The sequence below is a fragment of the Pogoniulus pusillus genome, chromosome 6 (genome assembly GCF_015220805.1).
Source record: "Pogoniulus pusillus isolate bPogPus1 chromosome 6, bPogPus1.pri, whole genome shotgun sequence".
NCBI lineage: Eukaryota > Metazoa > Chordata > Aves > Piciformes > Lybiidae > Pogoniulus > Pogoniulus pusillus.
This window is the reverse complement of record NC_087269.1, coordinates 21,088,287-21,105,393: the sequence shown is the minus strand read 5'-3', so window position 1 is coordinate 21,105,393 and position 17,107 is coordinate 21,088,287. Positions and strand designations below refer to the sequence as shown.

At 47.3% G+C, this 17,107-nt stretch overlaps 1 protein-coding gene across 1 annotated transcript; it reads right to left on the bottom strand.

Moving 5' to 3' along the window:
• Positions 1 to 4,127: 4,127 nt before the first annotated feature.
• Positions 4,128 to 16,882, bottom strand: WNT8B (Wnt family member 8B). Its single transcript, XM_064144831.1, has 6 exons — positions 16,331 to 16,882; positions 9,989 to 10,022; positions 8,606 to 8,744; positions 7,229 to 7,354; positions 5,113 to 5,255; positions 4,128 to 4,685 (listed from the first exon to the last, which is right to left on the bottom strand). The coding sequence occupies exons 1-6, from the start codon at positions 16,396 to 16,398 to the stop codon at positions 4,128 to 4,130; spliced, it is 1,068 nt and encodes a 355-aa protein (XP_064000901.1). The 5' UTR covers positions 16,399 to 16,882.
• Positions 16,883 to 17,107: the final 225 nt, after the last annotated feature.

The following is a 17,107-nucleotide window of genomic DNA, read 5'->3' as shown; positions in this document are numbered from 1 at the left end:
TGCTGGCAGAGGCAAACACCAAGTGCAAGATGGTCTTGCAGAGCTTTAGCAGCCCCGTCTGGGAGCAGTTAGCAACCGGCCTGGCCTTCCAGCTGTCCATCATCATGGAGAAATGCAAACTCATTTTCAAAGGCCTCAGAAAGGGTCATAACACAAGTGAGGAGGTAAGCCCCAAAGGCATATATTTGCTCAATGAGTATATAAGGGAAGTCCTAATTTGCAGAGATAATTTAATAAATCTGGTATTTTTTAGATTCTGCCTTTCCAGATCCAGTTACAGTACCTTGTGCAGTCCAGCCTCTTTCTTTAACTTGGCCTGCTTGTACCACTGAGAGATAAGCATGGATTTTCCATGTATTTCTCCGATGTTTTTTGACCTTAGTTCCCTCCAGCACACGCAGCTCCTACTACCCATGGACTGACTGTTTATCCTGCCTTTGCTATGAGTTCTTCCTGCTTGTTCTGTTGTCTCATTGTCCTACTGTTGCTCAGTTTTGCTTCAAATTTACCACAGTGAGCACCATCCCTAAAACTCTTGATAGGGAAACCAGGCAGGGGGAAGTGAGGTGACCCACTTGATGGTTTTTGAGAGGCTTGTGGTGGAAGGCCAGTCTCTGGGGCCCGGCTGTGATGTGTGCATGTGTATGTGTATATATATATATATCTGTGCAAGCCCCACTATAAAGTGTTTCTCCGTTTGTAGTGCTATCTCTGCTGGCTGGTAACAGCTTCAGGTCTATGGACAGTGGCTCCTCAGTGTTGCCTCCTCCCATGTGAGCACATGCCACCACAGCATCCCTGCACCACTCGACAGAGAAAACATTTTCTGTTAGGTGAAAAGGTCTCCGGGTTGACAAAGAATTTGGGGGAGCTGTAGGAAAGGATCCCTGGGCACGGGGAATAGAACTTTAATCCTGTTGCAGATAACATCATGTCTGCAGGCTAGGTTTGTGTGTGTTTGGGGGAGCTGGAGGGGCAGAGATTGTTAGGCAGTATTTGTTTGTAAAGCCACTTGCTCTGAAGATAATGCTTGCACTAACTTCTATTGAGGGAGCAGTGTGAGTCCCCACAAAGTCCTTTCCCAAAGTGTCTTTGAAGCCAAGAACCCATTGAAAGGAAGAAAGGCCAAGAGAGGGGATTAGTTTGTTCAGCAGCTGTGAATTTCAGTGGGAGGCTGATGAACTCCAAAGTCTTTGTTGAGATTTTTTTTGTAAGGAGCCCTGCTGGAGGGAGAGACCCACACGGGGGCCGTGGCCTTAGACAAGAAGGAATCCGAAGCGGCAGGGAGCTGTAAACGGGCCACAAGGACTTTTCCCAAACACTTTTCGGAAAAGGTGTTGTGAAGAGAGCGGAGGGGGATTAGCATGTGAAATGACACTTTCCATTGACTCCACAGAGGGGAGGGGAAAAGGGCTGGCTGGCTGGTTTATTAACATTTTGTTCCCTTCTCTATTCTGCTCCCTCTGCAGCCCCCTCCCCGGGCTCCCCTCCTCCCTGAGCCCTCTAAAGAGATTTGGATTGGAAAAGGGAGCGGGGGGCTGCCTGTTTGTGTGTCATCTGGGCGAAGGTGACCACCTGGGAAGCTGAATGTAAATATTTCTCCTCTGAGGAATGCGCCTTCATTAAGCCGAAATGAATACATGGAAGCATCCAATCCTGCCGCACAATGGCAGCAGCGCCTTTACCGCCGAGGGCTCCTTGCGCCGGGGAGGGGGACCCCTCCACCCCGACCTGCTGCTGAGGTCAGCACATTTTGCAGCTGTGGTGTCGCCATTTTCTCCCTGTGAAAGGAGCATGGGGGGGGGGTGTGGGGGGTGGCTCACGTTTGTAATACTCTCTGCTTGTCCCCTTCAACAGGCGGCGTTGTGCCCAGTGGGCGCTTCCTGGGCTGTGCCACGGCCTTCACAGGGCAACTGTGTGGGGCAGTAGGAGAAAGGTGGAGTAGCACAGGCTGCAGTGCGCTGAGGAGAGGGAGGAAATGGGGAACAGCTTCCACGTCATCTCTTCTTGTGTCTCCAGCTGGCTGTCGAACGAGGGGCACAGGGAGACTAGAGACTAGATGCTGTTCTCTGCATTTGCAGCGGTTCTCAAGCCAGTCTGTGCAGAAGCCTTCCCTGCTGGGTGAGAGGCCTCTGCCACCTCTTTGCCCAAGGATGCATTCCCATCCCAGGGACACTGAGGGATTGCTGACAGAGATGCAAGTGAGACCAAGGACAGGATCACTGTTAGTAACTATTTTTGCACAAACAGCTGGTGGTTGGTGTGTGAAGTGGAAGTGCTTCGGGTTTCCCTGAAAAGGGGCCAACCTGAGGGTTTTTGCACTCTTTGAAGAGACAGATTAGTGTTTGACTCTGAGTGCTCTTACTCTGGTGAGAGCTGCGCTTCCTCTAGGGCCAAATTTCCAACCCCAACAAAGCAGTCCCAGGACCGAGGCGGGTGTATTTGGTTACTAAGGAACACGTACAGACTGTGGAGTATCACACAGGTGTCAGGGTTGGAATCTTCAATGTATCACCCCCAAAGTGGGCAACTGAGTCTCTGTTAGCTCCCCTCCCATCTTTGTTTCTCCTGGCAGCTGCATTGCAGTTGGATGCAACCTCAGGAAAACTCAAGCTGTGAGCAAGGCCTTTCACCTTTTGGTAGGGCCCAAGGTTGTGTTGCAAAGAGGTGACTGGTCAGCCCTTATGCTTAAGAGATGGGTAAGCATCTGAGTTTTAGTCTCCAGAACTCTAATTACGTGCACCCGCACATGCAATTGGATGAAAAAAACCCACCCAACGCAACAGCATTTTGCAAGCACTTGGCTATTGATTTATTGCATTGGCTATTGGTTTACAAATATTTGCTACAAGACAAGTCTAATGGCCAGTAGCTTAGCTCTGCTGGCTTCTCATCTGATTGAAGGACACTTCAAACAGCAAAGTAGTTAATAACCTCACAGATTGGGGGAGATCACTGTGATGGTGAAGTGAGCTCCCCCCAGGTCCTGCAGCTGATGACTTCTCCCTCCCTACCCCAACTGCAGTAAGGGAACAGATGCATCAACTGAATCTTCCTGCTGCTTGCTTAGCCTATAGAATATATACAATAAGCAGTAGAGGAAAATCTTATGTATACATCACAGTAACTGTGCAATAAATTAAACTTCAAAGTGCTTCACTTTCCTATTTACAACACCATTAAATAGTAACTGACATTATTTTCTCAGACTAGGAGGAAGTATGTAATTAGTTAGCTGACAGGTTAAGAATGCTTGGCAAGTACACCAGGAGGTAGGGAATGGGCTTGGCTGGCAGCTCCACTCTGGGAGAGATATGGGAGGAATGAGGGTCCTAGGAAGTGTGAGGGCATCTTTATGGCATCAATCAAGGGCTTTGGTAGGGATGCTGGAGTGAAAAGGAAACCAAGACCTGGAGGATTACAAAATACAGAGAATGTAAAAATCGAGTGATGGGACTACTGTTTTGAACAGCTGTTTGATGGGTAAGTCAGGCAGCAGCTTCAGCTTTGCTGCTGCCATCTCCAATGCAAAGTAAAGCACTAGAGAGCTTAGCAAAGCTGTCAAAGGATTGGGAAGTGATGCTGTGTGTACCTCCTGGAGGCTTACTGCAGGAAAAAGTCACACACCTTTTCTATTTGCTCAGAGTGTAGGACTTAATAAAAGGCAATAACAACTTTATTTTAGTGCTCTTATATTTTTTAAGGTACTAGAAGCTTCTTCTGTTTCAGGGATTACCACTGTATTTTCTTAAGTGTTGATCTCACTTACTCAAAAGCCTAGAGCAGATGCTTGTTTGGGGAACAGACTAACTTGAAAGACCAGGAGCCATCAGAACTACCTGCATTTTCAGTGATAAACTATCATCAGCGGATAAAGTGTCTGAGCTGAAAGGACCAAATCTCATCTTGTTTTGTCAACACCAGAAGCCATCTCCCACTGTAGTAATTGGAAATGCCTTACATGGCTGAGGCTTAAGGGCTCATGTAAGCTCTTTTGCCTTGCCCGAGACCCAGTGAACAGCATTGGGAATGAGATCAAACTAAGCCAAAGGGCAATGGTACCAGGGGCTGATGGGGAGGGCAGGAGAGGAGAGGGGCAGATAGGACTATGGAGAAACAGAGGAAAGTCAGAGCTTTCTCTTGAGCTTGCGGCTGGCCCCACCGCCCCCGCTCCGCTCCCGCTTCTCCTTGCGGATGCAGAAGTACTTGGTGACCCTTTTGCGGCACTGCTCACAGCGCACGGCGCAGCACCAGTGGAACTTGCAGTTGCAGCTGGACACCATCTCAGCTCGCCTCTCCTCCACCGCCAGCCCACAGTCCCCACACAACCGCCGACAGCTCCGCTTCTCCCACTTGCTGAGTGCTTTGCCCCTCTTCAGGCACTCTCTGCCCTCTGTGCCTAGCAGCCCCAGTGTCTTGTTCTCTAGGCAGTAGTCAGGAGAGTCTTCTAAATGAACCAGCTCCTTCTTGGAGATGGAGCTGAAGGTCTCAGCAATGGCACCCCGGCTGGCAGCACTGTTCCCTGCTCCCTGCAGCAAGTCCACCTTCAGGGCTTTGTGGTATCTCTCCTTCAGGTAAGTGCCCACCTCACGAAACTCGGGCAGCTGTAGCCAGCAGGTCTGCGTTGTGCAGCTCCCCGACACGCCATGGCATTTGCAGGTCCGCTTCATGGTCCCTTTCACAGCCTACAGGGTGAGGAGAGAGAGGGGATTCAGAAAAGAGCCTAGGGGCATCATTTCTGTGCTACGGTGCAGGGAGAAACAGGGCTCCAGGCCTGTGGAGGGGTTTTCCAACAATGCTCTCTGCACAGTGGTCCTGCTCAGGGGTTGTTGGCTTAAAGCTTGCAGTTTTGCTTCTCTGTGAAGCTCCATTACTTGAACTGGGAGAAAGAGGACAGCAGAAAGCCATTAACAGCATAATCACAGAACGTTTTCTACCTTAGAACAAACACCACTCATCATATCTATACTGCTTCCATACCCTTCTCCTCAGCAAGGTAGTTGTTCCTTCTGGACATGTGCTCTCAGCCACAGCAAGTTGTGACTCTCCATGGTGAATGGCCGGAGCCAATCTGGTATGCGCTGTCAGGTCTTGAGGCAGAGAGTGGCTTACCTTTCTACCTGCCTCGTTGTTATGCAGGTTCATAGCAGCTCTGGCATCCTGTCCAGTCTCCAGGGCATCCACAAACTGTTTGGAAATGGCTTCCCCAAAGCCCACATTGTCGCTGCAGCCACCCCACAGCCAGCCTTGTCCCCCTAGGAAAGGAGATGAGATATGTGCTGTCAGGGAACTAGCCCCTCCCCTGCCTGTCTTGTGTCTCTGGGGCCAAGAAAGGGTCTCAGAAGTCATGGAAATGAGCAGAGGCTGTGGGGCAAATCCAGCTTTTTGCCTCCTGATGCCCTACAGTTCCCTCCCCATGGGCTCATGCTAGGCAGCAGATGGGTTTATCTTGTGTGGCAATTCCAGGAATTTCCAGGCTTTCTATGAGACAAGATTTAAAAGCTGTTAATTCTCATGTATTAACAGACATATACATATAAGCCTTTGGGTCTGTAATCACCTTCTCTCAAACCCTGAGTCAGCTCAATTCAGTCTGATTCACAAGGATGGCATCTTGCTAACGTGGATCAGCAAACTGGTGCAGACATCTTGTTCAGAAGGAACATACTCCCCTCTTCCAGGCAACAGCCCAAGCCTGGCATGCATGTATTGAGGAGGCCCTCTTTTTGGTACACTCATAATCCTGAGAGGATGTTTGGCGTCTTGGAATGTTCTGGTTTTCCAATTATCATAAAGAAACAAAGGAGTCAGCGCAGAACTGGGAAACTGCACAGAAAGATGTGGGGGGTACTTTTCTTAACTGCATGGGAGCCCAGTAACTTCACTCAGTTGACTGGAAACATATCATGCAATCTGCTTTTTTTTAATTCCTAGCAAAAAATACCATGTTCTTTATGAATCTGGAACTTTCTGACCCTCAAATGCCTGCGCAATACCTCTTGGTAGTTGTTTAATAGCCTTATGCTTCTCTTGAAAGGCCTAGCCCCAAGAACAAAATGTGCCCTCTCTCAGGGAAAGGCAGGAGTGTCTCATGGGAGGTAAGCAATTGATGATGAAGTCCAAATCAAGAAATGGGGCCAAAGGGAGAATGGAAACCTTTTACCTAATTGGATTCAGCACAACAGCTTCTATAATTGGATCACACATTCTAGGACAAGCCCAAAACTTTCCTTTGCCTTCCAAGGTTTTAAATTCACAGTGGAAAATTTTTGTGGAAAACAGATATGTTTTGAGAGAAGAAAGTGGAGCATGCCTAACTTAGTTTTTCAGAGGAGATAAAATTTGGTGTGTCATTGCCCAGAAGCCTTGCTGTGCTAAAAAGTGGGCTACCCCGTGCCTCAGACACATAAGAAGCAGCAGGTCTTTTAAAAGCTATTAGCCAATACAGCAAATTATTAAATATTGGATACTGCAGAGCAGTCTGTCAGAACTACCAACTGCCCTGAGTGTCTGGCTGGGGAATGGCTGTTAAAAGACTTTGGTAATTTGAAATTCGATCTCTTTCCATTCAAAACAGAAGACTGACATTTCAATGTTTTCTATGGAAGCTGAGTGGAGAGCAGTACAGTCAGGGGTTCCCCACCTGGGGGTACGTAGCAGCTGCAGGCCTGGGTACCACTTCAGCAACTGTCATAGCAGTTCTCTTGGTTGTGGTCTCATGTGCCTGTCAATTTGACAAACACTGAAAGGGTCTATGAATGCCACCCTCCTTCCCCTTCTGATAATTCTGCTCTGTGGCCATTCTGATCCCATAGACCCTGGGTGCCTCAAGGTCCCTGGTCAGCACTGCTTTAACCAGACCTGCCTATTGGGTGCATGGCATCAGATCCTCTCCTCTGCCTGTATGACATAGCTAGTCTCTCCAGCATCTTAAAGAGAGTTTTCTTGATTTAAACCAGGGAAACTGCAACCTTCTACTTTTCTGCTCACTTAGAAAGTAATGGAAAACCTCAATAGCTTGGCCTCAGCTGGTGTAAATTGGAGGTGGACCCATTAGCTTTCACTGGAGCTACTTTGATTTTAGCCAGGCACAGCTCTGCTCTTTGCACTATTTCCAGGTGCAGGAACTGGGAGAAGGAGTTGTTTCTGCAGGCCTCAGGAGAGGCGAGAAGAGCTGTCTCCTGCTGCCTGGGAAGTGAGAGAAGGATGGCAGCTGGTCTCTCTTTACCCAGCTGTCCGTTGCGGGAGTCGTCACAGCCACAGTTGTCAAAATCCCCCAGGCTGCAGTTCCGGGTCAGCGTGTACATGACACCTGCAGAGCTGATGGCATGGACAAAAGCGGTTTCTCTGTTTGCTGTCAAGTGGGAATACAAGGAAAGCAGATGTGAGGAAGCATTCATAGCAAGGCCAGTGTTAGAAATTACTCATACCATGCAGGAGACTGTAGGAAGAGATCTGCAATGGGCAGTGCTTTGTGGGGTGGAGAGGAGGCTCTACGTGCCAGGTTAGCTTAGTTTTGGCTTGAACTACATGGAGATTGAACAATCTCAAGTCATCTCAAACTGACTTATGCTGTTTCCAGAAATATGGATGAGTTTAGCACTTGGCTGTCCTTGTGGGAGCTCAGTTGTGGGGATACAGCATAGACAGCTGGATGTCCCCTGTGTCTCAACATCACACCCCAGAGGAGAAGGGGCCCTCTCTGAGGATCAAATAGGTTATTTTCTGCAGCTACCTTCAACCTTACCTTCTGCTGGATACTGTCCAGGTCTCGGAGCAGTGACCATATCTACCCACTAGCATCAGTGTGGTGATCACCATCTGTCTTCCCTGAGCTTTGTTCTGTAATTGCTTCCTCAAGGCCCCACTTTGAAATCTCTGTCCACCTCTGTCTGAGATTCTGGTCCCTCATCTGCCAGTCCCCACCAGAAGTCTGAGACTCTTCTCCATACCCTGCTGCTCTACTGACAGAGCAGTTCTGTGTCTAGGGGAACAGGTATGAACTGAAATGTTTCCTAATTCCTGCAAACAGGGAAGGAATGGGAAACAATGACAATGACCACAGCATAATGCCCTGCAGTGGCACATGTCATGGATGCTGGATTTCTGACCAAGGTAATTCTGGCATCTGGAAGCTGGAGGAAGACTTTTCTCCTGCCTCTCAGTTAAAGCACAATCACTGATGAACTCTTTTCTGCTCCATTTAGTCATATGCTTCTGCTTGCCACCCCACCACCCCATGTTGGTTCTCAGCCTCCTTGGGATGCCCTGATGAAAGACTCCACCTAGGCATGATGTGTAGCCCAGGCCACAGCTGGGGAGCCAGTTGCATTAGGGTTGGTGGGACACTTCTGTCCTGCACAATCTGGGGGTTGGTGAGTCCAGAGATGATTGCTGGCATTGTGAAGCTGCCTTGTCTTGAAGCTAGATCCCAGCATGTGAGTGAGGGAGCTTCCTGGAAAGAGACCTCTGAGACATTCCTGGGAGAGGCACACCTCAGATGTGGATCAGGAAGAAAAGAAGGCACTCAGGAAGAGAGGAGGAACCTCTGGGCTCTAACCTGTGGCAAGGGGGTCCCAATAGTGATATCCAGTGCTTTCCTTACCACTGCGCAGCCCGCCATGACTGGAGAGCTGCAGTGCTCTCTCAGGGCAGTTCCAGCGGTCCCAGGCAAACTGGAACTTGCACTCCTCGATGCCACTCTGTGCCCCGGCTGCTACGCTGCTGGAGTAGATGAGATAAGCCTAGGAGCAGAGCAGTGGGTCAGGAGAGGGGATAGTGTGTGCCCTGCTTCAGCCCTCCTCAGCATTAACTCCCAAGTGGGTCAGGACATACTGGGTAGCATGCAGGGACAGCGCTGTGGGTGACACGGGGAATGTCCCCAGGCTACTTCCAGGGACCACAAGAGACATTCAGCAGCTCTGATATCCGTTGCAGGCAGCACAAATGTGCTGCAGCCCCAGCTGCTTCCCGTGCAGTGGTGGGGCTGATGCAGGTGTAGATTTCCCACCCTGTGCTGTGTATCATGTGTCCTGCTGCTTTGGGGTCTAGAAGGTTGGAGAAACACAGTGCAAACAGCAGGAAGAAGATGGCTCCAGGGTCCCCAGGTGGCTGGTGTTCAACTTAAAATAACTTTCATGTCATCTCACAGAGACAAGAGGTGCACAACTGAGGAGGCCTTTCAGGCCCAGCTCCCCTGGAGAGTGGAGCTCACCACCAGCAGCAGCAAACACATTTTCTGCTGTGCTGGGTCAGTCTGAGCCTCCCACAGTGAGAAGGCTGAGCTGCTGTCAGCCACTTTAGGAGATGTGCAAGCCAGTTCCTGCAGTGGAGAACCCCTTATGTCTCCAGTGTGAGAGGAGGCAGAGATTTCTCCTCAGAGACCAGGTTGCTCAGGGCAGCAGGTGCCTCCTCCTTCACCAGGGGGACACTCAGTTCTTTGAGGTAAGGTTGCTTCACCGTAGCACTGAGAGATGTAGAAAGAGCTAGATGGGCTTGGAGGTGTTCCTGGGGAATAGCCAGAACAAAAATAGATGATCCTGGCTAGGAAAAAAAGCCTCTGAAAGAGGTGAAAAGAGGCAAGGGGTCAAAGGTACTGAACCAGGTCCTGGCAATTCCAGGACCTGTGCTCCTCAAGGAAGTATGATTTTCAGCGCCTAAAGAAAGTACCTTTCCAGATAGATGAATGCAGATCTTGATGCTAACCTGACCATGAGGAGATGAGAGTTGACAGGTGAGAGCTTCAGCTGGTGCCAAAATCTGGCCCCAAACAGTTTTAAAGAACCCTAGGCCAGCTTTGCTCAGGGCTGACACGGCCCAAGGCATTGCAGCTCATAGCTGGTCATTCCTGGTCCTCCTCTGCCTTGTTGCTGGAAACCTGGAGGCAAGGGAGCCTCTGGCCAAGGCTGGACAGAGAGCAGTGGGAAGGAGCCCCTCCCTCCCCGAGTTTAGTGGAATCAGGGACAGAGATCAAAAGGATTTCTCTTACCTTGGGGCCCGTCATCAGGAAATTATTCACTGACCTGGAAGACAGAGACAGTGTCAGTGGGGAGGGGTTGATGGCAGAGTAGCCTGGGGAATGCCTGGCATCCCAGGGCTCTCTTCTCACCCCCTGCAGCCTGCTGTCTCTTGGCTGCAGCCACTTTTGGTCTCTTCCCCTGTCTCCCCTTGTTGTTCCCTGTGAGTCAGGATGGTGCCTTCTCCCTCCCGCCATCCTGCTCCCTCACCCAGGCTGTACTGAGATGCAACCTCCTCACTGCTTCCTCATTTTCCTTTCCTCTACACAGCTTCCCTTCATACCAATCCTCATAGTTTTTAAAGTACTTTCGTGTTCCCCCAGTCTTGCTTTTTACCTTACCAAAACTGCTGCTTGGCTTAAGTCAAAGTAGTGTTGTCCCTAGCCCCACAAGCACGACCATGTGCCAGTGTTACTCTCCCTGTGGGACCACGCCAAGAGAAGTAGGAGGTCACACCACTGCTTCTTCACAGTGTGTATCACAGCAGCATCTCCCCAGATTTTGGTCCCTTGTTTTCCTGCAGTGTCAGCTCTGGTCACCCACCCTCTCTTCTTGGTCACATTATGGTGATGAATGCAAAAACACTTGTCCTCCCCATCCTGCTGGGCGCTGCACAGGGTGGGTGTGAGAGCATGAAGGTGTTCTGAGCCAGAGTTAAACATTTTAGTGCTGCCACTGAAGATGTATAATGATCATCTCTAAGAGCCAAAAGGCAGCATAGCCAGTGCCCATTGCTCTCCCCAGGCAGGTGTTTGCAGAGCAGAGTTGATGCTGGCTAGTCCAAGTTCCCCTTCTCCATCAAGAAAGACTGTTTCAGTGCAAATGGTCAGTCTTAGGACTCTGTGTGGTGCAGTGATTGCCATTAGGAATGTGGAGGATGGCTGGGTGAGCCTAGTTTAGCTGTGTTAGAGCAGAAAGGACTGAGGCTTTAAAAAGGCTCAAGAACCAACCCTAAACACTCCTAGCCAGGAATGAAGCAAGAAAAGGGAGGTTTCTCCTGCAAGCTCCTCATTCCAGTATCTCAAGGTTTGCAAAATAGTTCCCATCACTTCTTCTGGTGAGTCTCCTGAACATCTACTCTGCCAACACCCACCACTTCAGAGAGGTGAGCGAGTGGCGTTACGCCCAGGGAAGGACACTTAGGCCACAGAGGTGCAAGGAGGAGGCTGAGACCTTGTAGCAAATGATCAGAAAAATGCTACAGCATGTATCCAGGGAAATTGTGTGCTTCAGCTTCTTCTCAAGATGATGTTCTACTTCAAATACTGGATGTCTCCCAGTGGAGGATGCCTCTCCTTTCCAAATATCCCTGTCAGAGTCTTAACCCACACTTTGCCCTTTTAGCGGAGCAGGATGGTCTACTCTGCAAATGGGCTTCCTGGTGTGCACTGATGCTTGCTGCTTTTCTAGCTCCTCTCCATTCCCTGAAATACCAGTATCTGGGCAGACTGGCTGGATGCAGGGGAGAAAGCCACAGGTTAGGGTATAGTTTTTGCTTCCTATTTTCAGGCAATGCTATCTGGAGCCACAGGTACCTCTTGTATGGGAGAGAAAGGCACTGTCCTGTTGTGCTACAAATCCAGCACAGAGGGTATGAGGCTATCCCAGGGTGGGCTCAAGTATAGGCAGAAACAGGCACTGCTGTCTGAAGATGAGGGACAAAGTATAGCCATGCAGCAGCCCTGCCATGAACATGAGGGCAGACAGGGTGGCAGGACTGGTGCTCAGACATCAGACACATTAAGAGATTTAGAGAGGAAATTTCCCTGCCCTAGAAAACTGCTCTGTGGTCTCTTGTTTCACCTCTGCTAGAACTGCCCTCACAGCGATCTTTGAGATACCCCACAAGAAGGAAGTCTTGTTATGTTACCTTGGTCGAAATCACAAGAAATTTGATCTTCACTGTGATTCACAGTTCGGAAGGAGTTGAGAGAATAAGTTTGCTGAGTTTCACTCTGGCAGGTCTAATATTGGCAGTTTTGTTTTGATTTCTTTTGTTTGTGGGAATGTGCCCATATTGATGAAGCTTGCTTTGGGAAAGATTCCTCTGGGTCAAAATAGGAGAGGGAGGGCTCTGTCAGGGCATTATGAGAGCAGGAGATCTTTTCCCTTTGTTCTAGGCCTGGGATTCATAGCCGACTGTGCTCCAGCTCCCATGAGTACTTTAGCATGAAGTTGATGGCTGTTCTGCAGAGGAATTTTCCTTTGGGAACTGCTTCTGCATTGTACAGCTAATTAAATATTTCCTGGGACTTGGAGAGACGGCATCTGTAGCCAAGTGATTAGAGCATTGGGGTGACCTGAATCACACAGGGCCATGAACCTGGGGCTATTCAGACTGTGTAAGCTCCATGGGTCCCCATCCTAATGCAACTGGATAGCAGCATGAACAAGTTGTTTTTCCATCTGGTTTCCCTCCTGTCCTTTGCCTTGACCTTAAGTGCTTTGCTGTGGGGACCACACTCAGGATAGTGTTGATGTGAATCTGAGCCCCTAGTAGCAGCTGTGAGAAAACTTGAGTAAAATGCACCGGTGTAAGCAAGATCTAGAGAACTGCAAGCCCTCATACTGCTTTTGTGGCCAAAGCAAGAGATACATCCTATCATTATTGCTTCCAACCTGGATAGGAAAAGCCAAATTCACAGTATGCAAGAACGATGTTTTTCACACCTTTGCCAGCCTTTTGTTGAGGTAGGAATATCTGAGCAGTTGCAAGGGTGGCTTTAGGAGAAGGACAGTAACCCACAAGTTCCGGATTTATGGCAAACCAGCCTGTTAGTAGGTGTCAACTGACATAAGTGCTTTGAAGCAGAGGATCAGTTCCTCTTGGGATAAACCTCGAGGTTCACAAAAAGGTCATGTTCAGGATATGCCAATTCACCATCTGCGAATGAGCAAAGGGCACAGAAGCAATTTCCCAGCAGAATAACTCTAAACATTTTTATTAAATTGGAGAGACAGAAGGCATTTTCCCTGAGCTCTCTGATCAACAGGCAGGTACACTGCTGGGCAGGTTTGTGTGACTTAGACAAGTGAAGGATTCATTTAGACTGGTACACTTGACCCCTCACATTTAACCCTTGCAGCTCCAAGTAGGTTCAGAAGAAGGGGAGGCAGGACTGACATGCGGCTGGAGGCTAGCTGAATTTTTTCTTACTTACACTGTGAGGGAAAGAAATATAATAATGGAGACAAAATCTGTGCGCTTCGTCTTCACTCATATGAGCTATCTAAGAAAAATGCATCTCTGTTTGGAATATAGTCTCCAGCAGAGAGTAAGTACAACACTTGTTTCACACATGTAGTGCAATACTGACAATGCCACTACAGTCATCTCTGTGCTGCAAATAGGAATTTCTATGAAAACAAATCTATCTTCATATTTGTCTCCATAGTGTGATTTTCATGGATTTATTTCCACTGGTTTTTCATATCACTGTAAAGGAAAGCAAAATGTAGTCCTAAACTAACTAGCTAGCTCCATCCACAATGGGTGTAAACCAGACAAATTCAGTGTCACCACACAGATTCAAAACTTTTTGAAATCACACACGTGAAAGGAAATTATTTCTCTCCTCTGAGAAAGCTTACAGGACTTCAAGCTTTCTAACCCGCTTCCCCTCCACTTTCAAACTGCAGAATGACATTGCACAGACTGAAGCATAGCACAGAGAGACCTCAGCAGGTAGAGAGATGTCCCACTGAGGTCTTCCACCCTCTCCCCAGCCCACATAGGGCTGCTGGAAGGGCATGCGGCTTCATTCATGACTCTATGCATCCAGGTAAAAAGCAAACCGAGGGCAAGTGATTTTCATCGCATCCAATATTAGGAAATTGTCTCAAAGCTAGTAAATACCTGTAGCAGGAATTATGTCATTGTTTTATTGAACCCCAAAGCAAATAACCCTGCCAGACAGATGCCTCACTATACTTTACACATATCAAACACTAATAAGCCTCTGATAATTTCTGCTCAGTCAGAACTTTAATCAATAACAGCATCCTACTCCTCAGTTTAATATGTCCTATCAAATTTGCTGTTAAATTATTTGTTTGATATCCTATCACCCATTGACACTTCTGTGCTGTTAGTTCAGCTCTTAAAAAAATGATAAAGCTGTATTTAGGTCTTTACTTTCATTATTTTAAATACAGAAAATGGAGACCTTTCACTTTTAACCTGAATTTTGTTCTCAGGTACAACCTTTCTGAAATTATTAGAAAGCCAAACGCTGGAAACTAAGGGCCATTGCATGGCCAAAGTGTAAAATAAAGTGACAATTAGAAACAAGCTGCTGCATTAGAGGTTGTGGCATTATTCTCACTAGAAACTGGGAAGTAACTCACGGACTTTGGGAGCTTCTCCCCCCCCCCCCCCCCCCCCCCCCCGTTTGTCTCTATTTTATTATATTTATTTGTTTTTTAGTTCCTAAATACAGCCCTGACATTTTGCTCAACGAGAAACTCACTGACCATTCAACTCAGCTGACATGGCAAAATCTAATCTATGCTCAGAGAAGGGAAGTGACCATATATATGTAAAAATAATTACTGTTGATCTATATTATGTTGTCCCCTACCTCCCAGCTCTTATGATCAAATCACAGGAAAGAAAGCATCTTGTTGCATTTTAAGCTATTGCACCTGATAAAAAGGACAGGCAAAAATTGCAGGCAGTTTTGTGCTTCTCACAAATCTTCCTTTTCCCTCATCAAGAGTTGAGGGACAGTGTCTGCACTACAATAATGTGCCTAAGTTTACAATTTTCCTTTCTCTCAGGAAATCATGACCCATGAGTGACATTCAGGGCTATCTTGAGCTGTAAAATTTTCTTAGATAAAAATTTCTGACTGGCAGAGGGAGAATTTAGACAGCCAGCTTCCACTGAATATGCCTGGGATTTCTATATTTCACTCTGCTTTGTGCTCTGAAATTTCTCCCCTTTAAACTGTTTATGTAAACTGTTGGTTTTGTTTTGTTGGTTTTTTTTTTTTTTTTTATCTTTTCATATATTCTAAACCTGTTTAATTTATTTTTCTGCTCTACCTGTATACTTCCCTCAGTTTACTGGGGGAAGTATACAGGTAGAGCAGAAAAAAAAAATTAAAAGCAGCATGAGTTCTTGCCTGGCCTCTCTGCATAACAGATATTGCTCTTCTTCCAGAAGGGACATTTATCTTGCGTTTGGTACTGTGTAACACTTAGACATACACAAATTGTTGCATATTCTTTTAACGCAGTGGAAAATCTCTGAAACATCATAAATTTCCCTCCCAACCTAATGGGAATGAGCTTTTCTTTCTGTAATTTTGATTTATTTTTCTATGGTAATAACCCTAGGGATCTTCTATAGGGGAGGAAGGGGATTTTAGTAATTGAATGGGAAAAGTCTTTCCTTGCTGCTAGAGATAAGTCTGTAACCCACCGACCAGATTCCTCACGGTATCACAGAACTGGAGACTAATATTTGAGTACTCAGTAAAAGTCACATAGAGAAAAAAAAAAACCTACAGAGCCAGGTTATTTGAGTTCATCCCAGATTGGGAATGAGATAGGCACACTCCACAAGGAATGGTAAGAGATTTGATGCAAGTGTACTCTCCTTCTGTTCACCCTTATCAAACATTTCTGGAAACAAATGTAAAGCTGGGCTTAAGACAGAGCAGGAGGCCTACAAGAGATGACCACAGGACTGACAAAACCAAAATGGTTGGGAACCAAGCTATAACGCTCTCCATACCAAAAGCTTCTCCCCAGGAAATCTTCATACATGAGTTTCAGAGATGTAATCCTCATTCCATGCCTGTCAAGGAGCCTGAGTCTCAGGTAGCTCATCTAGAGTGATGCTCCTGTGAATCTAACTCACCCCTGCTGTCTCTGAGCTCTTAATCAGGGACTGTCTTCTTCAGCGAGTGCAGGAGAAGCCCGACTTGATTTGATTAAGACAGGAGACAAGCTGATTGTGAGCCTTTGGAAAAAACAGAAATCCTTGACTCTCCTGTTGGATTATCTTCCCAGTTAGAAGTGAGGAGCTGGATCCAATGCATCCACTGTCCTCTATTCTACTCAACTCCAGCTGAAGATTTGGCTGGCTGGCTACTTATTGTTAGAAGGTGCAGGGGGAAGACAGCTTTCTTAGATCTAATCTTTCTGCCAATGACTGTGTTCAGACTTACTTAGATGTCTGATCCCATTAAAGACCATAACTGAGCAAAGTGGGAAAGAGGGGACATTTAGGAAAGTGAAGAATTTCCTCAGGGTGTCTGGGAATAGCACCTGCCTGTGGCACAGACTGAGAAGCTCTTGATACTCACCAGGCACAGCAGAATTGGAATAAGGGAGCGAGGAATAAGATGCCCAGATAAGGGTCCATGTGAAACATAAAATCCAAATAAAGAGAGAAAAAGGAGATCCTATAAAAAAATGAAAACAGAAAAAAAAACCAACAAAAAAACTTGGGTACCACCACAAAAAAGAAAAAGGAAAAAAAAAAAAAGGTGGAAAAAGAAAAAAAATCAGTAAAAGAAACACAACAAAATTAGGGAAGCAATGGAGTTATTTTCCACCCGGCGGTCCTGGTGTGATGAAGAGGTGCATGCCCCCTGAATCCCAACTTCTGCAAAGGGTAACCAATTCTAAAGTAAGAGCTAAAGGGGGTTGGTGAAATGGAGCCACAGAACTTCCTAAGAAGAGATTATCTACTTAATGAAAGATTTTTTTTTCCCTAAGTCCTTCAGCCAATCAGGACTCAAGTGCCAGAGAGAGATTGAACTGATGAAAAGAACACCCCAGGTTCCTTGAAGACAAATGCACCACGAAAGGGATAAGAGGGAGGGAAAGGAGAAAGGAAAAAAAAAAGAAAATAAAAAGAGAGGGATAAAGAAAGACACAGCAAATCCCTTAAAGTAATCACTAGATTCAATCTCCACCAGCACTGCCCTGCCTTGCCATCTCCTGCGAAGGGAACTGGAAGGGCTGCTTTTGATGTGCCTTCAACTCCTCTTGCCTTGGAGACATTGCTGGGGCTGGGGTGCACTGAGTGATTCGGGGCAGAGGGTTTGGGCTGCTTGTGCTTGTTGCTTGGAGGCCAT